The sequence below is a fragment of the Pholis gunnellus genome (genome assembly GCF_910591455.1).
Source record: "Pholis gunnellus genome assembly, chromosome: 19".
Lineage (NCBI taxonomy): Eukaryota > Metazoa > Chordata > Actinopteri > Perciformes > Pholidae > Pholis > Pholis gunnellus.
In genome coordinates, this window is record NC_136546.1 from 18300752 (window position 1) to 18326762 (window position 26011).

At 46.0% G+C, this 26011-nt stretch overlaps 2 protein-coding genes across 2 annotated transcripts in view; one reads left to right on the plus strand and one right to left on the minus strand.

The window, feature by feature from the left end:
* The window catches only part of klhl29 (kelch like family member 29), a 190886-nt gene extending 184249 nt beyond the window's left edge, over positions 1–6637 (plus strand). The window contains exons 14-15 of the mRNA XM_079180461.1: positions 3446–3590; positions 5449–6637. Of these exons, the coding sequence (XP_079036587.1) occupies positions 3446–3590; positions 5449–5632 (329 nt within the window). The 3' untranslated portion in view covers positions 5633–6637. The remainder of the gene's footprint in view (positions 1–3445; positions 3591–5448) is intronic.
* Positions 6638–7167: 530 nt separating this feature from the next.
* The window catches only part of atad2b (ATPase family AAA domain containing 2B), a gene marked incomplete at its 5' end in the record, with an annotated part of 56603 nt that continues 37759 nt past the window's right edge, over positions 7168–26011 (minus strand). Inside the window, 4 exons of the mRNA XM_079180736.1 lie at positions 7168–10568; positions 14152–14280; positions 24104–24225; positions 25524–25997. Of these exons, the coding sequence (XP_079036862.1) occupies positions 10527–10568; positions 14152–14280; positions 24104–24225; positions 25524–25997 (767 nt within the window). The 3' untranslated portion in view covers positions 7168–10526. The remainder of the gene's footprint in view (positions 10569–14151; positions 14281–24103; positions 24226–25523; positions 25998–26011) is intronic.

A 26011-nucleotide genomic window follows, 5' to 3' on the forward strand; every position in this document is an offset into this window, starting at 1 on the left:
TCCTATTTACTCCCGTTCCCCCGTGCCCTCTGGTGAGACGCAGTAAGAGGGTACCCAGCACTCCGTCCGTCCCCCGTCTTTCAGAGGACAATGTCTTGTGTATCCCTTATTTATTGTTCTCCCTCCGCCTGTGACTGACCGCATTTCCATGTTGCTGTAACGCCGCGGCTTTGTGATGACGACTGATGTTTGGGAGTCTTTTATCAGAGAGAGGAGTCTTATCTAGATCAGTACAGTATACAGTGTTGGTATAATTTAGTGATATATATATGTGTGTGTGCGCGTGTTATCGCTGTGGGAGTGTTCCGGGTTTCATAGAATCAGATATCTGCTGTGTTGATGATGCAGGGATCAGATAGGGAAGGATGTGAGGGAACAGCGAGGTGTTTGTTTAGACAGCAGCCGCACATTTCATCATAGCCGTGTGTTTGTGTGTGTGTGTGTGTTTTCATTTGTTTGCTGTCCTTGACCCCCAGCCCGAGGGGTCCCGGACTCGGTGACTAAGCTGTTTTATCAAGAGTGTGAGAGTCTTCGTCAGCCCGTGTTGCCCCGCAGGCACAGCTGTACTTCTATCGCCGCTGCCGTGTTGAAACCTTGTTTTGCTGTCTTTCCCCCGTTTCATGTACAATGTGGTCAGTTGTGGATTCTCGGCAGAGTTTTCTAACATCAGAGATGTGAAGCGAGACAAAGTCCATTGTGAGTCTCGCAGAATAGCAAAGATTTGTCTCAGAATTTGAACGTTTTCGGCTGTACTCGTGTGCTCTTTACTGCGTCTCCTCGTCGTTGAGGCAGAAATGGCTTGTTTTACCGCGGATGAAGGCCAGCGGATAACAGCGGCAGCAAAGTGGCGAAGGAGATGTTGAAAACCCCAAAGCAGTCCTTTGAGATTAGCCAAATGAGAAAGAGGTATACCTGCCTCGTACCTCTCCAAGCACTCAAACCCGTTGCGTACCGTGGGTCCACGGGGGAGAGCGGCAGGACGCAGTGGTTGGAGCTTCTGTGGGGAGAAAGGTTTTTTCCTTTGAGAGCATCCTGTTATTATTCTGCCTCAGGCGCCGAGCAGAGAGAAATGAGTGTTCTGTGTTTATGGGACCTAACACAAAACATCATGTACGCACGCTTATGCTGGCGCGCGCACACACACACACACACACGCGCACATGCTCGGCAGCGGCATATCAATGAGAAGAAGGTAAAGGGGAAAAAAACAAAACACGTCAGGCAGAATGTGAGGAGGACCAATCAGTGGCAACTTGTTTCTCAAGGGGTGAAATTGAAGCTGATGCCTCAGATGGTTGCAGTGGAATTTCAGAATAGATTTCTGTGCGCCTGCATCGTGGTCATGCGACACATGAAACAACCGCATGGAGTCATTTACAGGCTAATGTTCGGTGGGGGTTTTGTTTGGAAATGATGCATCTCTTTGTCAGTCAGTCAGAAATATGACATGCATGGTCCCAAGAGGATGAATCATCCCATCATCAGGATGATAAGCAAATGTTTGTATGCTAACATGCTACAGTAGGATAGTGGACATGGTCACATGGAACCTTACGCCAGCATGTAAGCGTTGTCATTATGAGCATGTTAGCATGCTGGCATTAGCATTCAGTTCATAGCACTGCTATACGGAAGTGTTGCCTCCCGAGCTGCTAGCGTGGCTGTACTTTTAGGGTCGGGTACAAAAAGCATGCATACGCCATTTATCACATAAACTGGTACCTATAAATAAAGATTATGCGGTGAGAATGTGCACATTTCAGGCATGTACATGGTTGTGATAAGGAGAAGATTAAATATAAGGTGAGAGATGTAGCATTAGAGTAAAACAGTGTTTAAGTTGTTCATCACTGATTGTTGTCTTTATGTAAAGTGCCAATCAAACACCGGTTTCTAAATCCATCCGTTGGTTTTTATTTCCATTAATCTGTTCATGATTTTTTTCATTGCATCCTGAATTACGAAGCACGTTGTGGTCTGTTATATTATAAATGAGATAAAGGTGATAGATATTTTATGAATCAAATATTCATCACCCGTCTGACGTTTAATAGTAATGATTGAGTTATTCCTGCGCTGATGGTTTAGGTACATGTGATGCTTCTAATTTGCAATTCTTCTCATTGACACGTCTAATGAGTGGTGGAGTGGGCCTCGGTGACAAACATGCACCTGGATGTTTAAGATTATTCATAGAGCGCTAATGATTGAGATTCATAAAGCAGAACCAAGCGCACGTGCAGCTTTATGAATCTGACTAAAAGCATGCATTTCTTTCCGTTTTAGTCACACTTTGTTATGCGTCGACACGTAGCTGTATGCGTGTGGCCCCCTGGTCTTGTTGTTGCAGAACATTCGGAGTTGAAGTGCAGTAGCTGAAAACATAATGCAGTGCGGCTCATTCAGAGTGTCAGCCCTGCGGAGCGGCAGCAACACCTCTCGCCTCCAGAGGTGACCTGTTAATTAAACATGTCGGACTCCTCTCGGCAGCAGCAGGAGGAGGAGAGGTGGAGAAAAAGGGGGAGGAGGTGGTTCCACTACACGAGAGTGTGGCGGGTGTGGGGGGGGGTCCCGCCGCCGCCGCCGCCGTCATTATTAAGGCGTCAGACGTTCCTCCTCCTGTTGCCCGTCTTCAATGAGGGATGTCTGCCCATTGTGGCAGAAAACAGCGGAGGACGGCGGCTCACGGCCAAAGTGTCGGTGCATTATTCATGCTGCTTGTAAATTGGCCAGCTGCAGACTGCTCGGGAGAAATTGCTCCGAGTTTGAAATACACTTCCTCTTCCCACACAGCAGGACCGGTGCTCGCAAGCTGCAGGTTTCCAATGGCATTGTTCTGCACAAAACCACTGTTTCATGTTGTTTCCCCATCATCTATAATCCTACAGCGGCGCTGCTTCAATGCCTTTGTTTTCCTCCTGTGCTCTATACTGTATCAGATTGAATTATACAGTATGCAGTATCCCACCTGTTCGCTCATATATTCCCAATACATGTGCACAGATGTGAATCTATAGATATGCCAGAGGGCGTAATGCAATTGTGAATTATTGGGACTTAGGTAACTCTTTTATATTGCTGCCAAGCCCAAACATATTTCGCAGCAGAACCCAATAAAGCCACAGTGATTTATGAACTCCGCTCTTTCACCGGTTTGCCATCCGTTCTCGGTACTTTTTCTTCCCCCCCCCCCAAAAGCAATCTTGAGAACGACACATCTGTAAAGTGATAAGGAGAATGTTGATGATGATTTCTGCATGCGGCCTGGGTACTGAAGAGGGAAACGCAAGAAAAGAAAAAACAAATTGATGCCCTTGTACTGAGTGGAAATGTCTGCTGCATGCGAAAATGACATTCAAACAATAGCTCTGTGTTTTCTACAGCAAAAATCTTTTTCCCTCTCTCCCTCTCTCTCTCTCTCTCTCTCTCTCTCTCATATCTTTAGATAACAAATACGCCCCTGCAGTGAGTCTAAACGGTTTAATATTCATCCTGGGAGGAGCCTACGCTCGAGCCACCACTATCTACGACCCAGACAAAGGCAACATCAAGGCTGGTCCCAACATGAATCACTCCCGGCAGTTCTGCAGGTAAGAGATTATTAATGTAGCCGTGACACACGTTAAGTTAAATCCCCCGGCATTGGAATTGTAAAGATTGTTCAAAAGCTCCCAATTGTTTGCCTGTTCTGTGTGAAGCTTCTAAAACCCCGATATTATCACCTAAAGACTATTTAAGACTCACGTTAGATCTGTACGTACATAACGGGGGAAACAGGTATTCAGCTCAGGTAACTAAAACTAAAACTAAAACCATGTGGGCTGACTGTTTGCAACACGCTGCATTAAGGCTGTGAAACCTCTGCCTCGGTAGAGAAACTAGTTTCTAATTCATCGTGTTCTTTTTTTAAATGGCTGGATCAGTAGTGTCATCCGTCACGCTGACAGAAACCAGACGCATCCGTTCGATTAGACGCAGCCGTGTCGGTTTCTTTCAAAGCACTGAATCATTATATGTTGTGCTGAGATGTGATTCATTTGTATTTTTCTTTGCACATATTTAAGAGAGTTAAATGTTTGCTCCCAAAAAAAAAAGCAAGAAACTGCAGCTCACTCCTGTAACTGTTCTGCTGCTTGTGGACACACATAACTGAAAATGAACAGCGGTAGGATCTCATCCTAATATCCCAGTCAGCTTGAGCCATTGAGCTGATAATGAACCCCGTCTCTATTTAGGCCCAAGACCCCTTTTTTAACCTTTGCATAATCTGAGAAAGAAAGAAGCTCAAAATACATGTGGGATGCAATTACAGGCTGCGTTCTGATGTGCATAATGTATAACATAAATCACGTTGTCAGAGTTATCGATAAGCTGCAGCAAGCACGCGCCAGGCAGCTGTTCTGCTACATTTAACCAAGTCTGAAGCGAGAGAGAGAAAGAGATGCGGGGGGAAAAAAGGAACGGGAAGCAACAACAAACACACAGAGCTGCCAAAAGAGACACACACACACACACACACACACACAGATGCTCAGAAACGGCGCTATCTGCGGTGCACGCCCCTGCACAGAGGAGGAAGTCTAGCAGGTCATCATGCAGGAGAGCTGATATCCTCCCCTCGCTGCGTCCGGCCCCTCTGCAGGCCTGCAGCCTCCCCTCTGTTTATCAGTAAGAGCAGCTCCAGGCTTTGCCCTGCGCTCTCCCCATTTTCGGATCAGCTGTGCGTTCTCTCTGAGTAGATTTAGGCTTTATGTAATAATCCGTTACGTTCCCCGACAGTGTTGTGAATTTGTGCAATAGGACTGCGTGTGTGTGTATTTGAGCGTGCACCTTATGTAAATGCAGATCGTTCCAAACCCCAACAGGAGCACAAAGCCCTAATCAGCTTACAGCCCAAGTTTTAATCCTTTCCTCACACAAACTCCTGTTTCTGTTTCTCATATCAAATGAGAACATTTGTAGCGATATTTGCTTTTTCATTAGTTTTCTCTCTCTCGCCCTCAAGAGGTAATGTATGTGTGTGTTTCCCCACCGCCACCGCGCCACACAAAGTAGCCTTTGATGGGCACGTTGGGAGTGTGTGTGAGCGATGCCAAACAATCTCAGGCGCCAATCAGCAAGTTCTTGGGAGTATGGCTGCAGATCTCAGGGGGGACGTACAGGGGACAGAAAACGTTAAAGCATAGTATGCCGTAAAAGGTTATAGTATAGTGTGGCATAAAAAGTCACGGTAGCGTGCCATAAAAAAGTCCTAATGTTATTAAAAGGTAGTCTTTGTATAGTATTTCATAAAAATGAGTTAATTGTTTAGCTTTAGGGGTGTTTTGCTGACGGAGCGAGGCCAGCTGTTCTTTGTGCTAATTTAACTAGCTTCTGTAGCTTCATATTGAGCAGACAAACCTAACCCTCCACTGAAAGCAGACTAATTCCGTGTCTACCTTTTTGCAGCGCTGTGATCGTGGACGGGAAGATCTACGCCACAGGAGGCATCGTGAGCAGCGAGGGTCCGGCCCTCGGCAACATGGAGACCTTCGACCCCTGCGCCAACACTTGGACGCTCCTGCAGTCGCTGCCCTGCCCGCTCTTCAGACACGGCTGCGTGGTCATCAAGAAGTACATTCAGAGCGGCTGAGGGAGGAGGGGAGGGGGGCCTCGGACCCCAGACACGGTCACACCGGGTCGACGGCGAACACCAGCTGAGCTCCGGGTGTGGGACGATGTGCGACGGCAGCTTAGGGCCGGGGGTCGGTCGGTCGGTCCGCGACCTCTGGACTTGACGCCAGCATCCATCCACTCTTGTTACTTGTCCCGCCTCCCAAAAAAAAAAACAAGCCCTGTGCAGAATGTACTCATGTTCCAACTACTCAGCCATGTCAGGTGACGATACCTAACCTCCAGTACTGTATGTGTCATGGTGGTAGTTCATCCTCTCATCCAACAGGCACAGGGGCCCCTCTTAGTAAACTACAAAGTCCTTTGGTTTTTTTTCAATGAAGTCATTGTTTCAGTTCTGTCGTTTCCAGATCTCTGTAAACCATATTCCTTTAGTGTACTCGGGGCTCAGCGCACTGAAAGCCATTGAAGATCCAGATTTCTGTCCCTTTTTGGAGAATTATGTTCATCAGTTCATTAGAGCTGAGTTTCTTTGTGGTGTATAAACATTATTTTTATTTTAGTCGTGACATCTACAGGACGGGAGGACAAGTGAAGGAGAGGATTCCACAGAGTGTGTTCCTCTCCATCAGGGCGTGAGGAGTTCTTCTCTCTCTCTTCACTGTGTCGGGAGGCGGGATTCCTACAGAGAGTGGATTTATGAGCTAATTTCAAAAAGAGATTATGAACTCTGTGTAACCTAGTTCTTTTAACGACCCGCTAAACATAGGTAAAACCATTATATCTGGGTCAGGTAGGGTTTAAAGAGAGAAAATCTTTATTTTTTTTTCTTTGTTCTTGTGAAGTTTCATCTGGAGGATGAGTGGCTCGTCCTCTCCTCCCCTTGATTCGCACTCACAGCTCTACGTTTAGAGAGAGAGAGGGAAATCCTTCCGCTGACCTCTGATCAGATGTTTGGGACAGTTCCTCCGGAGAAAAAAAGCACAATAATCACCTGTGACTGTTATCGTAAGTTCTCTGTTTATCCCCGCTTTAAGTCTTTCATGTTTCCACCTTCTTTGTTTTATACAACGCGTTTCATTGCAACCCTCAAATGTTTCGGGGTTGGTGTTCTGTAAATACAGGAAGGAAAATGTATATTTTAAAAAAACCTGAAGGCAATTCTGTATAAATGTTTTTAGAAAAAAACAAACTGATAGGTTGGATTCAAAAATGGTATGTCTGTAAATCTGTAAACCCAAAAAGGAGAAATTACCAATTATTATTGAAACCTAATACATATACCAGAACATGAACACATCGTCATGTCTTTTCTTTTGGTATAGTGTTTTAATGAATCACGTGTTTGTTATGTTCTCAATGTACGGGGCTTCTAATCTGTATTTAACACAGAACATGGTGTCAAGCACATGTTGGACTATTAAAACAAAGATGCGACCTAATGTCTTCAATAGGTGGAGTAGTCTGAAACTACAGGGGGAGGTTTTCTGTATTTACTGTAAGAAAAATCAACACTTGAAATATACAGTTTGCACCTTTTTATTCAAGTATATCACAGCAGTTTATTTGAGAAATACAGTAAAATGTTTCATTTCAAATAGAACTTACACTAAAGTAACAATTGCGAAACAAGGTGTGTTAAATTCACAAAGGAACAGAAGGAACAGAGCTACGGGGAAAGGCTTCACTAACATCAACTGGAACAATCGGGGCAGAACAGAGTGAGGATGGAACGACCTTTCCCTCTGCACACTGGACTAAGTAGTCTCAACTACCAGACAAAAATTGGTTGTTAGTCCAAACTGGCTACAATTCATAAGAAAAGGAAGATCGCAATGTATGACATTTTAACTACCCATATTTGATTTCCATATGCGTTTACTAAATTCATTAAAAATAACTCTTTTGGCAGAACGTGGAGAGAACGTGAACATTAATCTGGTCCTGCTTCTCTTCCTGCGGTGTAGAAGACAGACACCACGCTTCGAGCATCTATTGCGTCCTAATGTTAGTCTCTTCCAGTATGCCACAGTCTTAAAAAAAAACACCAGAACAATGAAATAAATAGAAAAGTTGTTGTCGCGTGTTGAACCTGAGAGACCTGTAAACCCTTTATTCCCCCCCCCACACACACACACACGCCAAATAAACCTGCTACACAAACGCTACGCAATTCAGCAAAAATTTGTTAAAAACGCTTCCCGATTGGTTAAAATTTCAAAAAAACGTACAAAAAGACAAATTGACTGAATATTAGGTGTAAAAATGTGTTTAATAATAAATAATCTGAATCATGAGATGAAAATCTGCAAAAAAGAAGAAGCTGAATTTGAAATAAAGGCGATGTCTGTGAGAAGAGGCAGAGAACGCTTCTACGAAGGTATCAGGGTGAGAACATGAAGGACGTGTATGAAGTAAAGTATAAAATATACAGCCCATGAATGCGTTAAAATGTATGCAATCATCATCTGGCTCAAATGCAAACGTACATAACAATCAGAGATACAAACAACTCTTGGATTACTGCAGCAGCCGTGTTTCACTGATCTGGTACCTTTGGTGGTCCTGGAGATGTTGCAACAGTATTTCAGGGGGAGAGAGAAAAAATACTGCGTTTTGTTTTTGTACCCAGTAAACAGTTTTCGGATTAAAATAAATTAAGCTGAGGTAGCGTTGGTTTTTCTCTCTGCAGTAAGTCCAAGTGCTAAGCCGTCTTTGCCAGTTTGCATATGGTTTTTGCTTTCGAACACGGAGAACGTGAGGAGAAGGCAAGAGGTGAGCCGGGGTCTAGAGGGCAGGACTGAAAAGAAGAAGCCTCCTCCGGGTCTACGGCGGCTCACATGTTGGGCATCTCCAAAAGAGAGCGCAGCGCCGCCGCCGCCACAACTTAGTAAAGCTTCAGTAAAAACCTGCGTCTACTGCAGTCAGACACAGGATGTGAATCCAGCTTCTCTTGTCTGGTGTTGAGAAAAACAGGAGGAAATAAATCCATAAAGTCGGTGCACGCATTTGAAAGGAGGAACAATAATAATCATGTTAATGCTTTATACACCTTTAGTGACGGGCACTGCCTAGAATGGCCTTGTTCATTATGGATTCACAACTCAAGCAAAGCATTTTATAAAAAAGAAAACTGTAAAAAAAAGAAGATCAAACACACAACATAACAGGTTGTTATGACCGTCTTAATAGAACATTTTCATAGCTGTGAACTGAAGTCCCGCCGTTATGACAGCACCTGTTTCAGGGAGCGGGAGAACACTTGGCACGGCGCGGACCGGTCGTTTGACTCTCGCACCATAACGATCTGTAGTTATCGCTTTGCATATGGAGAACTGAAGGAAAGCCGGTGTTGTTGTCGACCTCTTCTTACGCCTGCTGTTCGCTCGGGATGGAAACCGACCTCCCTAAAGAAGTCCAGGGGTTTTAACAGGTCGGGAATACATTTAAATATTTAAACAAAGAACATTTCACGGTATCGAAACCTACGCTTGTATTCAGATTTTCAAAATGTTGATGTGTTGGTTTTCTGGCCCAGGTTGGAGACGTACAACCGAGATGAGTTAATAAATGACCTAATGGCATTGAAATACAGATATGTTTGTTCCTTTAAGGACCTCAGTGGTTAGGACCCACATAGACTTGGAGCCGGTTCATTGTCACAAGTAGTAAATTAAAAAAAAAAAGAAAATCTGCAAAATATATCAGTTTTATATGAGGTTTTTAAATAAGGCACACACTAGGCAGTGCAAACTCTAGACGCATTCCAATTGGTACTGCTTCCAGTTCCTCGGCCGGGGTGTCGGTGGGAAAATGAACTGGCGGGCACAGCTTGAGCGGGAGGGGAAACATTCAAGACTGAATGTAATGAGCAGAGAGGGTGGGGGTGGGGGGGGGGCTACCACAAACTGTTCAGGACACGACAATCTGCTGAGAACGCCAGAGGCGGCCGACGAGAGAAGTGGCTGTTGCAGCTGACCCGCTCGTTCACCAGTAACTCTCTCTGGATGCCGAGGGGGGCCGGCGGCGGCTGTAATGAAGAGGACATAATCGCTCCCGGTCCCGCTGTGCTAACCTCATCAAATGTGTGCTCACGCTAGAACTTCTTTGTAAACTGTTGTTCTGGGCGAGGATCCTCGACGGCGGCTCAGATATCGAATGAATCAAGTAGCTAAAATGGCAGAAAGATGGAGCCGCAACAACCGGGCTATGTGGGGGGGGGGGGGGGGCTCAGCAACGTGGTTCAGTGATTCAGAACATTACACCGTCCTCTCCTAGCGGCACTCTGCATTCACACTTCTGCTGGTGAGGATCTGGGTGAGTGTGTGTGTAAGTGTTTGCATTTCTGGGTGTGTGTTTGTATAAAATACATGCATACCCAAGTGTCAGGGTGTGTGTGTGTGTGTGTGTGTGTGCACGGCCTGCTCCGGAGGGCAAGCAGCCAGGTTGCGATGTGACATCACCCGATCTGTTGGTTTTGCAAGTCATCCAAGTTAAGTAAGTAAGTAAGTAGTCCCAAGAGCAGCATGGATGAAAGTTAGGATAGCACCCGAGTAGCACCAGGGTCGCCCGTCACTGTGTGTGTGTGTGTGTGTGTGTCTGTGTGTGCGTGTGCGTGTGTGTGTGTGTGACCGACACACCTCCAGGAGTTTGGTTTGTGTAGAATGGGTCTGGATCTGGCCAGGTTCCTGAGACGATAGCACCATTTGAATGTCTCTGTCCTCAACGTCGTCCTCGTTGTGTCTCCTCTCAGCAAGAAGAGGGCGCTGGATTTTCTGTGTGTGTGTCTGTGTGTGTGTGTGTGTGTGTTTCTTGTGTTGAGCGCTGGACTTTGAAGCTCCTTCTCAGTCTGTGTGTGTGTCTTTGTGGTCCCAGGCTGTTCAGGATCTACCTGATACGGTCTTCTCTCCATCTCACAGGAATGTATCAAAATGCTGGATTCTCCCCTCCATCTCCTGCACCGCAAACAGAGACACACACACATCAACACATATTGCTTAGTCTCAACCAACACTGCAAACTCAGATGTGCGCATAAAGCATCTGTGCACCATGGTTTTCAATATTACTTGGAAATGTCCCACAGCAAACAACAGCTTTCAGCGTGATAAATGATGTAAAATGAAGCAAAGCTGTGCTGGAATGAGACGGGCGATTTCTCTCAGCGTGAAAACAGCAGAGTTTGACACTGACTAAATCTGAACCGAGCCGGAGGAAGAGAGATGGATGTTAGCCTGCACTAGACCGTGATTAATGCCTCGAAGATCTTACACTGTGTGTGTGTGTGTTCTCTCATCTGAATGGCTGAGTCAGTGCGACAGACGCCGCTACAAGACACCGACGTCTACAACTAAAGTCAAGAACTTCACGGCAAAAAGATATTTGAGTCTTCTGACGAGGGGTCAACTTCTCCTCCTCTGAAAACATGCCCGACGTCACCTCCACCGGCAGCAGACGCTTCAGTCTGCGTCCAGCTGAGGAGAAGCACTCTCATACTAAATGCCGCAGTGGCTTTCATGTTAAATGAAAAATCACTGGTTCCAGCTTCTCATGTGAGGTTTTTTTGGGGGTTTTGGACTTAAAACTAGTTAATGATATTTTATTAATCAAGGTTTCACCTATTATTTGTATTATCATATATATATATATATATATATATATATACACACATTTGTTTTCTGTCTGTAGATATTTCTTATTCTGCCCGTTTATTACTGTATTTAGATATAAACCTCTTTAACGATGACTTTATTTACTAATGACTCCAACGCCATAAGCACGGCTGTAAGAACTACGAAAACGAGCCTCGAGTGAAATGGAACTGCTCAATAATAAAAGGATGCTTCAGATAAACCTTCACCAGGTTTTAAATTCTTCGGAGGAACGCCGCGTTCGTGCACAACTTTATCGACTATAAAACACACTTTTTGAATTCACGAGCTAAACTTATAACGACCGATGCCCTTTGCGATCCGAGATGTTCAAGTGGTGCCAAAGTCTCCGGTTAATTAAAAACGAAGAGTACAACGTTGGCCAGCTGTTCACTTAATAATCCAGATGTAATGAAAACCAGACCCAGCGTTGGTTTCATTTACTCTGAATGCATTTAAAAAGGTCACGGGACTGATGCTGTTCTGCATGTGGCTTTAACTACCCTTCCACTCCAATTACAACATCTTCATTGTACCACACACACACACACCTGTAAGCTTCTTTGTCTCCTCGACGTCTTCAACGTGCGTGATCTGGAGCGTATCTGCCTTACAGGCCCATCGCCTCGTCATCCAAAACACAGCAGACAGTCCAACAAGTCCCCGCAGTACCTACCGTCTGTCTCACGTCGCCCCAAACAGATACAACGCGGCCGAATTGTAGATTTAAGAGTTTAATTTCCCAGCGGGGCCATCAACACGGTGCATTAAAAAGGAAACCCAGCATCGCCGTCGAGATGTCATCAATTTGGGACAACGGCGTTGTAAATTACTCCGGCGGACCCGTCTTCTTTGAACCGGCCGTCTCTACTTCCACCTCGGATACCGATTTCCTCCATTTCCCAGATCAAATTTCCTACAACCCCTGAGAGAACAGGGTCCTCTGCAGCGTGTGTGTGTGTGTGTGTTAGAAAGCAAAAACAACAACAATCTATTCTTTTTCACTCAGAAGAAAGAGCGAGAGTTGGGAGAGAACAATCAAGTGCATTGCGTCTGGATGAAGGTGAGTTTTCTCGAGCTACTGACAACAGATCCTCGATGATGAGGGCTTGGGCTGCATTGCTTTCTGTTCTCTATACGACGACAACAACAACAACATCGGTACAACACGTCTTCAGAGAAGGTCTCAAAAGGGAAGCCCTCGTCTGACAATCAGAGCCAGGTGTTTACCTTGATTGATATGAAGAGCACGCATTGTACCGCCTATCTGCTGTGATGAGAACGAGACAATAAAGATAATTCAACGGCTGTAGAAATCCAACGTGTTTTAGGAACTATTTTGCAAATCGACACAGCCTCCGATGTTGCTTTCAAAACATATGAAACATTTTCAGCAATTAACACAAATAAGCGGAGAACTAACCAACCCGTGTGATGTTCCGCCTCGGCCAGTGGCATGTGCAGCTCTGGCTAAAAAGGTCAAAGGCTCCTACAAAGTCTTAAATTGCTGTCTCAGCCTCGGGCAAATTGTATTACAAGGTCTAGGGCAATACGAACGCCAATTTGTAGATGGGGAACATAGTTGGCGTGTTATTGTGTACAGGGCAGAGACGGTCCCTGTGGCTTTGACTGGAAGCAGGGTGTAGTCCACTCCATCTGCTGAAAGGTCAGCGCTACTGGAAGAGCGAGACAAGCCGCACCCAGAGGAGGACGGCGAGGCCGAGTAAAGGAGACAAATGTATGGACACGCTCCATTTCACTCGTCTCTGCGATGTAGACACAAACAGCATTAAGTGGGAATGTCTTCAGCCCGCCATACCGAGTATCAGCCGGGCACACGGGTGTGTGTGTGTGCGCGTGTTGTTTTGCATTCCCTTAGGGAGGAACAAGGAGATGACCCGCTGCCGAGTCGAGATGTGTGTAGGAAACGCAAGGCAAACAAAACACGTGCCAGGCGAGCTGACATTTCTGCTCTGGAAACACCAATTTAGGCTGGCAGTATGAGATGAACCCAGACATGCGCCCTCCCCTCCTCCTCCTCCTCCTCCTCCTCTTCCTCCTCCTCTTCCTCCTCCACCAGCCGGCCTGTCGACAGGCGGCACCACCTGGCTGACTGCTCCCTCCCTCTGACAAGCCTGACAGCCAGTCCTGGCTACCGGCACCAGGACACTGCCATTCCTGGCCCGCTGTCTGCGCTGACATCCGACAGCAGCAGCAGCAGCAGCAGATGACCAGATGGGATTCTGGGAAAATATACAGCAGCTTTTTCTGTATGGAACACTGTCGAGAGAGATTATAAATGAGAATGGGGGGGGAGGAGGAGACGAACGGAAAGCCGGGCGGTTATGGGTCGTACCCCGTGGACGTAAAGGTCCTTAGTGGCGAGTCCCCGGTTTGATGTCGGGACAGTTTGCTGCATATTCTTCTCCTACTTTCTGTCCCCACATTTACCATTATTACTTTTTTACGGCACACTTTTTATGGCATCATATACTCACTTTTTAAAAATATTTTTAGACATCCTATAACTTTTTATGGCATACTATTCTATGACATTTTTATGAGATACTATAGTAAGATACTATATGATGATTTATTTACGACATACTATAAATAATATGGACATAAAAGAAATACAGTGGAGCGAGGCAGAGGCTGCATTATCCAACACGATATGGCTGGCTGGGGGACCTTCCGGGTGTCAGAAGCCCCAATGCATCCTGGTATATGTAGGCACTAACTGCACGGCTCCGCGAGCTCGCACTGAGCAATACATTGCCTCAATTTACCATCAACGCTGATTTGGACGTCTAAATAAAACGTGGTGAATGTGCGGATTCTTTCCTGGATTCATCCCGTCATTGTGAACACAGGAGAGCGGCGCTCACCTCCAGTAGCTGGGTCTTGTCGTACTCTCTGCGGTGTTTGTAGATACACTGGCTGAGGAGAGAGTACAGCCTCTCCAGCTGCTCCACGCTGTAGCCCTCACTCTTCATCACCACCGTACCCAGGAGAGCCTGAGGGGGAAGACGTACAAACACATGACAAACGAAATAGCTTTTTATTCCTAAACATGTAATAACAATAAAACTGTCATGCATACAGCGCTGAATAACTGGTCGCACGAGATAAGCGCTGATGCTGGTGCATGGAGATGAAGAATTTGGAGGTCAGCTCTATTCAAAAGCAATTAAGATCAGAGTGACAGCTAATTTAGGCTAATCATAATTAGAACCAAGTTTACATTTCACTGCTACTTTAATTAAAACATTCTGGACAGTCAAAGGCCCTTTTAATTGACCCGTTTCTCACATTTTACCCAAGCCAAAGTCTCTGTGTGTGTGTGTGTGTGTGTGTGTGTGTGTGTGTGTGTGTGTGTTTATTTAAACACGGCGCTCATCAGAATGCATGGACTGAGACGGCAAAAGACACAATAATTAAAGTTACCGTCACTGACGCAAGGCAAATAGAGGAACCTGGACAGGAATTAAACGGGGTGTGTGTGTGTGTGTGTGTGTGTGCGTGCGTGCGTGCGTGATGCAGTGACCACAGTGTTTAACACATAAAACCGAGGCAATGTCAAGATTAATAAAACGTGGATGTTTGTCACAGCCGCTCATCAGCGGAGCGTCTGAGACATAATTACAGTGAGCAAAAAGAGAAGTGACGGAGTCAGAGAGGTTAGCTTTGTGTTAATCACTGCGCTGCAGCCGACTGTTGAAATGACAGAACAGTCGTCTCGATTAAAGAAGCCGACGACGGCTTCACGTCAACAGACGCTTCAACTCGGGACCACAAATATGAACGTGAGAGCAACGCGTCACTTTGTTGGGATGTGTTCTAACTCCTCTGATGGGAGTTTCAAACATGAGCTTCCGTTTTAGATCCACCGGGACCCGAAGCTCTCGACCGGAATGTTGTGAACTTTCAAGATCATTTCAGAAAATATGAAAGCAAAAATCATAATGCGTAAAAAAAACCGTCCACGGTGCCATGTTTAAGGCACTCGATGTACAAAAAGATGTTGTTAAGCAGCACCGACGAACGGGTCTCACGAAGTCTCCGAGGACACCCGTCGGGCCAGATTGTGGTTACAGTTGCGTAACTATTCCTTCATCTCGCTGACAGTAAAAGTAACGGGCGACGGGGGAGATTATTAGTGCTCGTCAGAGGGCCGGCGTTGCTGTTCTTATTTGCATCACAGAAAGCCATTACGACCCCGTAAAAAAAACGGTTCTGCTCCACGCCGAGCACAACACTAGTAAGAGTGAGGAACGACACCGGTTACGCCATTAGACACTTGGTGGATGTTTAACTCCTGAGGCGGTAAACACATTTTTCTGCACTTCCACTTCAACGTTTATTTATGGTCCCATTATCTACATAAATGTTTTAACAATAGTAGATCTGGAAAAGCAGAGTAACTGAAGTTTAAATCGAGTAAAGAAGAAAACTTTTCAGACCGCTGAAAGCTAATTTCATTTCCCCACACTGTCTTAGTTTGACTTCCAGTAGGCGCCGCTGATCATACTGAACTCAATAGCCTGGAAACCTGCCTCTGTAATTGAGTAGATAATACCTTTCAAAATGATCACACTTCTATAACTTAATCTGGCCCGAGCAGGATGATTCACCGGTAATATGCCTTTGACATAAAAAACCTCCACCTGGCCTCTAATAACCGGAGGTCCCTCGACAAATAAAGTGTGCACACAGCAGCCGAGAACACTAAGAGTTCCTCGAATATTCAGGATTCATTCAAAGTGATAAGGATCATCGCGGCCGTCCGCCGCTCTGTATTGAGCAGATTTTATTGGATTTTTTTTTTTTTTGGGTGTTTTGTATAATCTAACTCCGGTCTAACATCAAGAGAGAGTTCTCAGGTTTCAACCCAGCCACGAGAGCTCATAAGAGAGGACCGAGTGGAGGACATGACGGCGAGACGCCGACTTTAACAACACCGGCATAACAGCTTTAATTAGCATCATTACGAGCCCTCTCACACACGCGTAATAATGGGGGAAGACACTTCTCTGACCTTCCTTTTATCCGACCGCCACTGCATTTCACTCTATTTTTCAGTATGTCCCCATCTCTTTCTTTAAGTGCATTTCACTGTTTAATAGTGCATTGTCTCACCTCCTGCCTATTTCAATGTTTTATAGGAGGCTCTCAACCAACACTTCTCCTCCTCCTCTGAGGTTTCCTCCTCCTCCTCCTGTCCGTGCTGATAGCCTCTCTGTTTGTCGCCTCCGTTGTATCCTCTCCTCTACTGTTAGCTGGCTGATTGCAGCAGTGTACTTCCCAGCGCCTGTCAGCTTGATCAGGATGGCTGTGACAGTGTGGGGTAAATAGTGTGTGTGTGTGTGTGTGTGTGGCTCGGTGATGGAGTGAGTGAGCTGGACACAAAAGGGCAGTAATCCCATGCGTTAAAGACTGCTACTGACATGGACCGTTTAACCCCCGCCCATCCTCGTCGTTACTCACATCTCTATCTATCGCCACCGTTTCTTAAGACCACAAATGGAGTTAATAAGGGGCCTCGTGATGGCAGCGGAGGGAACAAAGCAGAATAACGGTTCATGGAGTTATACGAGTGGCAAAGTTCTGCCCGTGTGTTATAACTTCCAGGACGAGTAATTAACGCTGGTTTATTCTCACGTCTGATGAATTCTAACTACATATCGTGCCTAGCTTCCACGGATCGGAGCATAGCGGGTATGGAAATGCATAAACTTCTCACGATTTTTGGAAATACTTTGTGTTGTTGATCACTTGCGGCGCCTGTAGGCCAGTTAAGATGAGTCAGCAGTCAATGACGGTATGAAACAGTCAGTATGGGTCTTTTAAAAAAATTGTGAATCACCGCAAAACACGATAAGTCCTTGTGTGTACAGGAATAAATGTGTGATGTATATATCAGGCTGATGGGTCCAGTAGTAGTGTGAGATCAGCTGAGGACGTACGCACGTGTGATGCTTTGCGGAGATAAACAAGAGGGGGATTCATGCGACTGGGTTCAGGCTGGAAACCAACACACTTAATCACACCGCGTTGCAGCGTTCAACCCCGTGGCCCCAGGATCCATTCTAGTCACACAATCTACCCGCTGCACAGCCATCTCTCACACCATCGACCCTCCAGGCCAGGTTAGGATCACTGGGAGATAATAAAAGGCCCCACTGGGTCTACGGTTCTCAGACTGTTTCATGCTGCTCTTGGGACACCAATTGGGAGCCTTGTGCCATTTGTTACGGCACGGTAAAGAACCGCCTGCATCAGTCTACGCGGAGTGTGCGGGTTACAGAACACATGTAGAAATACTGGCCACCAGCAACACATTCACTGGTGTCGAGTTGCTCTCTTAACAAATGTCACGGTGAACTCATCCAACAGTATCATATCCTTTCCCCAAAAAGAAAAACTAATACTGCTATTACGTAATTATGTAATTCTGTGCTTCAAGTTTACAAACAAGAAACCTGTAAACAAATCACAATGCAGACTGGAGGTTACTGTGATATAGATGAGGGTCCTCTTTGATCACTGAAAGATGCTTTACTAGCAGTGTGTGTGTGTGTGTGTGTGTGTGTGTGTGTGTGTGTGTGTGTGTGTGTGTGTGTGTGTGTGTGTGTGTGTGTGTGTGTGTGTGTGTGTCTGTCATCCTCAGTAGTGAGAGAAAAACAAGGATTTGAAGCCCAACAGTCGCCGTCACCAGGGACACCATTAAGCCTTCAAAATCTGCCTCCAAGAGACCAACGCAGTCCCCGTCTTCCTGTTTTACCTTTTCCAACACCAGTGAAGGAATGAATTATAAATGATTGTGCTCTGCTTGTTGCCAACGAGTGCCTTTAATCTGGGAGGAGTGTGGATGCGACACTGGCGGACGGGGATTTTGCTGGAGAAAAAAAGAATAAGATTTCCAGCTGCAGTGGCAAATGATGTGGCTTCCAGAGAGCACCCCGGTCACACAGGTAATGCAATATAGATGGTGTTATCAGGGTCAGGGACGATCATGACAAATCAGATTACCACCGTCTCAGCATATTAAAATGAAATGGTCATCCCTGGTGGCTGCTGGGCATGTAAAAACCCTGCAGGGTTGACAACTCATCTTTAATGGTTCGGCTTTAAAGTCAAATGACGGATGGATTCACAGCCGTTTGATCGCTGTGCAGCCTCTTCTTTCAGTGTTAAAAAGGAGGAACATGTACCCCATATCACGCCACAGCTCCTTTGTGCAAGATCTATATAAACTACATGATTTAACGTGTTAATAAACATAATCCTGTGACGGTGATTCAACGTGTTTCCTTATGATTTTACTGTGACTCAAGACGTTCACGTTATGGAAATGGTAAATTCACCAGTAACAGCACATCTGGGACCCAGTCAGTACAAACACATCAAATAAAAAGTACGGTATAAATAAATAAGCAAGAAATAAAACTGTGTCGGGCAAAGATCAATAGAAGAGTTGTGTTAAATCAATGTGGAGCTTTGAGATTCAGGGGCGGGTTTTCCTGAACAGGGTATAAGCTGAACCAGGACCAGGCCATGAGGTAATAAGGGGCTCATCTAAACACTGCTTACATGGACTTTCTGCTCCGCTGTGGACGAGGAAGTCGAGCTAGAAGTTTATCTTTTAACGGTAAAGCGTTCCGCTCAGTACATGCAGCATCTTAATCGTGATATATACGATGATAAAACAGTAAGGATCTCATGTTAAGATTGTTTGTTTGTATCATGTTTGCTTACAGCGTATATATATCTTCATCGATTCTCCCAAATATTGACGTCGGCTTCAGCCTGGAAAAGCCGTCGTCGGTCAGGCTGCACTGAATTTAAGATGAAGTTTAACTATTGAAAGCACCGTCTTCCACCGTTGTGCTGTTAATCCATACACGCCAGGCTAGCGATGTAATCGTTTGACAATAAATCCTGCTCTGCCATCATGGAACGCTGTGTCAGCAATGTGATTTAATGAATTGTATTTTGAGACGGCCTCGGCCAAATATTAGAGAATAAAATGCTAAACTATTATCCACTTAGGGTCAAGGTAGGAATAATGAGAACTGTGAAGACGATGAAGCAACCTTTACTCTGTTCTCAGTGGTTTTGGAGGAAGATAAATAAATAATAAAGATTATATTCAATAAAAGATATGTATGAGAGAAATACAATGTTTGGTAAGCAGGCCTTCAGGAATGAATTTAATATTTCATAAAACCGCTCCAACAGATACAATATCACCAGGTAATAAAAAGGAGAAAGCTGCAGCACTGACTTTACACAAATAACCCCAAAACACACCTCCACATACCCGGCAAGAGCACCGGAAGAGTCCTACATCGGTGTGTGTGTGTGTGTGTGTGTGTGTGTGTGGAAACAGTGTCACATGCTGACCATACACTAAGCATTTCAGACAGTTTGACGCATTATGAGAATATGTTTTCAGACCACACAAACTGCACTGAACCCCACAAAACCCGCCGGAGGGTTTGAAAAGGCATGTGTTCTTAAAGATGCTGTGCAGTTATCGTCGCCTGTAGAAACAGAAGTAAATCAGATTCACACTTATCTGATGGTCCTTTGACAATCATGAGTGACGGACGCTTCTGTTAAATCTAAGCTTAAAATAGTGATGTTTCATCAAATCTCTAAAATGTTAAACCGTTGTCTCTCACCAGATCCTGTAAAAAAAAACACGATATTCCTCGTTCGTCAGCGCAACCGTGAAGCGAATGAAAGACTCGGCCGAGACGGTCACGTGAGAGAGGAGAGGTTGAAGAAATGTATGAAAGACGAGAGCACGGTGAGGAAAAGCACCCTGAACCTGCAGGGGGTTTAAAGGGTTAAACCTCCTTTTATATTCATTATCAACGTGTGCCTTTAATTGGTAATTGAAAGCAAACGTAAGACACTAAGAGGCCAGAGAGTAATGTTTGCACGCTGACTTAGATTTCCCACCTTGGCTATCAACTAGCAACGTAATAGCGTTCTAATAGCATTATATTCCCTCCAGCAGCTACACAATGTTTCCATCAACCCAAACGCTATACAGGGGGTTGTTTTTAGACCAATACTGTCGGCCACTATAACGCTCACCAGGGTTGACTACAGCCAGACCATCTTCATGCACGGCATCACTCATCCGGAGCATGAAATCCCACACAATCTCAACCTTTAATTTGTCTGTGACTGACCTGAGTGGGAAGCGTGAGATGCGAGAACCTGCAAGAGGCCGGGGTGGGGGCGGGGGACAGAACAGCAAGAAAACACTGCTGTGTTTACGTCGTGTGAGCTATTGACACCGCTGGCCCCTCACACGCACGGCTCCGAGGCACAGCTTTGGTGGTGCAATTACATGCAGATAGCCACATTGTCAGAGCCATCAGTGGGAATGAATGAAAATAAAAGAGCCACTTCAAACGCCATCTATTTTTATTGACAATCAAACGCTGGTCCAGCACTGCTATTAAGCTGTTCTCTCTTTTGAACAGACAGACAGATGTTGTATGGAGACTTTGCCCCCCCCCCCCGCTGTTATTAGTATATATATATAAAAATAAAAGGAAGATGACAAACTGAAATGGGGCCATTTCTGTTGACAGGCTTCTTTAAGAACAGGAAATACTGACACGCCGTAATAGCTACGCGTCAAGCCAGAAGACGCCGCACTGTGCCAGCGACTGGGAACACTAGCTCTTTCTAGGCAGCTGCTGAAGGAAACAGCCGAGCACGCCATAATCCGCGTGTTCTCGGTGAGGAGGAGGAGGAAAGAATTTGCCGGGGCCAGATTGGATTTCTTGTTACTGAATTCTCATTTGCAATCATCAGCACGACTTCTTCCCAGTCCCATCTGTGGACAAGTGTCTGATTATTGATGAAAGAAAAACAGCTGACAATAAGAGACATTTTTGGAGTAGCGAGAGAAGCCTCCGGACCTATTTATTCATGCCCGGGAATTCATTTGGATCCCGACTGCATCGAGCACCGTTTCAGGGAAAGCTGGCAATAACAGAACTTGATTTTACTAAATTAATCAGAGCAAATAACTGGGCCACGGCGCTGAAAGGCGGGACGCGGATACTGAAATAATACCACTACTACTAATAATAATAATAATAATAATCTCTGTCCTACAGGCTTCGAGTGGAGGCTCTGTGAACAAACCCAGAACACTCTGATGGTATTCAAGTCCACAGAGATTTCAGAGCCTCAGAGTCAGAAATAATCAGCCCTCTGCAATCAATGAATGTGACTGATTGAGGGGAGGAGGAACAGTGCAACACTCACTGCGGGCCCTAACACACATCAGGGCAGCATGCCAGTCCCAACCCTGCCAGCAAATATCTGCTTAAATGGTGACTTTCATCCTGCGCACCGGATATTCAATTTGTTCCGTAAGCCAGGGATGAAAAAGCAATTATTCACAGTCCCCTCTTTTCACGATCTGTTTCTTTAAGATATCCCCCCCCCCCCCCCCCCCGCTAACAAACAAACCTCCAGATTAGTGCCGTGTGTGGCTGCTCACAGGGGCAGCCAGTTGAGGCACTAAGATCAGGCCTAAACTAAAAAGCCCGTCAATCAAGTTTGAAAGACGGGGGTCCGGTTCTACGTCGTCTCCCATGGGACGGGGGGGGGGGGTGAAAGCCACTAGAAAACGGCCTGATGGCCGGATGTCACTTCGGGGAGCATCGGGGAAGAGAAGTGAGCGCATGTCAGAAAGAACACTTCTCTTACACGAGTTACACGACACAGAGAGCGCCCAAAAAGCCAAGCCAACCCCCCGGCACCCGATCAGTGAGAAGCGCTGTCAGCGGAGCCCACTGAGCCGAGCTCCCAATTTACACTTGGGGTATTAGGTGGGACCCTAGCGTGACTGTGCACCAAAAAAAAAAAAAAAAACACACGGAGCTGCTTCGTATGCTCTCTGATACTTGCACACATCCTGGGACAAGTTGGCGGCTCCAGCGAGGCGGAGAGAGAGAAGCTCATGTTTGAGTCATAACCTTGTTTCCTTTCAGATGTCGCAGGACCCGGCACCTGCTGATTGAGAGATGTGGAGATACGGTCTGCCACCGTAATTGGCTCCCCGCGTGGTCGGATAGCGGGGATACAAAATGTATGTTTGAAAGATGAAAAGGGGGGAGAGAGAGAGAGGGAGAGAGAGAGAGAGACAGACACAGTGGCACCGCCGTCGGGTGAAAGGAAAGGAGGGATATAAGCCTCAGAAGTTATCCATCTGAGAAGGGCAGTGTGACAGCACCAGCTCCAGAACAGACCAATGGATCTGGAGGAAGTTTAAGGCGGGTCATCCATGATGGAGTCCCCCCCAATGTCCTCAAAAATGGTGGAATTCTAATTTTCCAGATACAAATTCAATTGAACTTCTTCTATGTTTGGAAGCCATAGAAAGGAGGACAAAGGGAGGAATTAAGTGCAGAAGGTTCCTGAGACGAGCAGCATACAGCGCGTGACAGGTTCATGCCAGAAGACAATGGGATGACGGGTCTAGCTACCTCTGCTGGCTCCCTGCAGATAACGCGAGCCTTTCGCGGTCGGCGGTGCCATTTTTTAACTCCAACCCAAAAGCACACTCTCATTCTTGCCGCTTCTGCATATTTATGTCCGAGCACAAAGAGCGATTGGACGGTCCTCATGAAGTCTATAGGAAGCGATGAGCGAGTATAGAAATACAGCTGTTCCCTGTAACAGCAGGGAGGAGAAAAACACTCCAGAGCCCTTCACCCACACTGGCAGCGACATTTAAACAAGCAACCCGTATCAACTGAAATGAGACGAGCATATTGGTAGCATTTTTAGATTATAGCTCCTCTTTTCCATAATCACAGTCTAATTAGTCAGTTGCAAAATGTGACAGTTTTCCACAGCTGGCTCTGTTGAAACCAATAAGTATCTTATTTACTGGTGGGATGTGCGTTTACTTTTGCCGAGAGACATCTACCTTTTCTCCTTTTAGCGCTACGCTTTTTTTAGTAACGCATCAACACCCGATTCCTCGCTGCCGAAATAAACCGAACACACGGGGTGATCACGATCACAACAAATGACCGTGGACGTTTTGTGTGACTGTGTTTTCCCCCTTAAGAATGTTCATCTTCCCGTTAGCGGATCATCGCTTTGATACAGATCACAGTAGCAGTTAAATCTCCAATACACAGTCAGTGCACAAAGCCAGCTGTTGCATCCTTCATGGTGTGAATTAGAATGAGGAGCGTGTAGAATCGAGCGGGATGGGGATGCGGCACCGCACGGGGGGGGGGGGGTCTCGGTGGGTCGCAAGAGGAAAGATAATGTTGCAGCTCTAGACTGCGAGGGTTTTCTAACCAATCAGTGAAGGTGGTCCCCTGCGGCCAGTGTCAAACATGTCAAACAGATGCTGCCGTTACACATCAAAACGGACATGTGACCAGACGGTGGACAACATAGATCAGGCTGAAAATCGACTGCCATAAGAGAGTCGACATCAAATAAACTTGCAGTGAAATGACATTAGTAAAATGGTCTCAAGGACCCCAAAATTGAATTTTTTGCAATGCAAGAAATCATATTTGAATAGAGGACTCTGTGTGCCCTAGAGGACTCTGAGGGCACACTAAATAATTCTTAAATTGACTCTCCCTAGAAGGAAAAGCACAGACTTCATAAATGACGGCTCCGTTCTATTGTCCCAGTCGGCCATGACAGTTTGACAGTGAACCAGCATGAAGCAGGGAAAGGAACCTCAATGAACTACAGCAGCCTTCAGACAGAGAACGTCATGTCCTGATACACCGCAAATGGACAAAATACCAGATTTATAGAAATATTTACCGAAAGTCGCTGGTGGTCAACCACTAAGGGAGGCTGGGGAGGGACTGGTTGTGGCTCTTCCTCCGTCTTTTGGGCAGACCCCCGCTCCGACGGGCTCACCCTGCACGTCTCGGCTGTGGAACCTCAAATAAAAAAGACAAAATGGATTATTGATGAAAGAAGGGTTAATAATGAGGCTTATAAAGGAATACATACAGCGTGCTAGAAGAAAACAACCTCCAGTGAACGGCTGAGCTACATTTCAAACTTATGTTGGGGTGTTTGTCATGAACCGGTGAAAAAGCACCAACTTCATTTCAAGGAAAATAAATTCCAACTGCGGCGGCTGCAAGATGAATGCAATACTAGAGGAAAAATCTATTTTAAGCTACTCGCAGCTACTGAGGGCACAGTGTTTCACATCTGGCCTCCTTCCTGTCCATTTAGAACAGTGCTGAAGAAACGCCTTGATGGAAACAAAAGGGCCTGGCTCAGCTTGTATTGGGGGGGCGGAGCACAGCCGGAGTCGTCTGTTTTGTTTGTGTTCTGTTGGCTGATCGTGCCATCCCTCTGATGGCTTCTCCGTATTCTAGGAGCGCCATTACCTCGGCTCTCCAGCTGGCCTGTGCTCGTCCAGAGCCAAACCACAGGCCCGCAATCAGACACACAAACGCATCGGCTCGTCTCCGACTGAAATACCACACGACAATAGAGAGGGCATAGTGGCTCAGGGCAAAGCAGAGAGAAAAAAGCCAGCATTGTGAATATCAGGATTCATATCAGAAGGTGACATGTGTCTGCTAAGGCACCGATCATTTCAAGGCCCCGGAGTTCCTCCGTAGAAAGCTATCTGCTGAGCCAGGGGGTTGCTTTTTATATTCTGTCTGACTTATGTTGCATTATTCATGTCCGCTCTCCATTTTTAAGAGATATACCAAGTGCAAATCAGAGGAGTTGGTTCATAATCAAAACAGTAATTTATCTGCGTAATTAAGTGGTGGGCAAAGCACTGACTGGATGTGTGAAATGTACAGATTTTGTTAAGTCGCTTAATTGCATATCTCTACTGTGAAGATCAAGTGATTAGCAACGAAAATGAAGAGAGCAAAACAAGTCTGAGAACTTTTTTCCTCCACTTAATAACTCCCTTCAGATGGAGTTAAAGTTTAGAGTATCGGCTTCTGAAGAAACTCTCCGTCTGGGTGATTAATAGCTTCTCCAGGGTGACAGATGGGCTCCGCAACTTCACCTGTGACCCAAAAGTCACTGACAGCAAAACATTATGCATCCAAGCAAACTAGGTTAAGATGTTATGTACCTGCATATTTGAATTTTGAGGGAATGCAGAAGACATTATAACATTGATAAGAGGAACTAAAAGCGGTTTGTTTTAATGAACCAGTTGTGGCATTGGAGCTGACTCCTGGTCTAAGCTTTATACCTTCTGGATCTAGCTCTTCCTCAGCGTTCTCCGTTACTGCACTCCCATCCTGGGCTGGGTGCTCCTGAGTTGGATTGCTCTCATGTTTGTCTTTGTGCTCTTCCCGTTCTGGTTCGTTAGAGCGCTCCGTCACGCTCCGAGGACTCCTTTTCTCTGCCTCGCCGCTCCTCTTGATGCCGTGCGAGTCCAGGCTGTCCATCGACTGTGATACTAAGAGACCCTCCGTGTGCTTAGGCTGGACCTCTGCACGTGAAGATTCGGACGTTTTAATCGGAGGCTGGAGATCGGCCCGCTTGGCCTGGCCGACGCCGCCTGCCTCGGGCTCAGACCTGCCACCGACGCAATGCAGCTTTGTGTGTTTCTCCGTGTTCTCGGGCTCCTCCTTCTTCTTCGGCGTCGGCTCTTCTCGGGCCCCGCTGGCATCTGGAGGTTCGGCAGGAGCTGCGACGGGGGGCTCGTTGGAGCTCTCCTCCTCTGTGGAGGGGCCG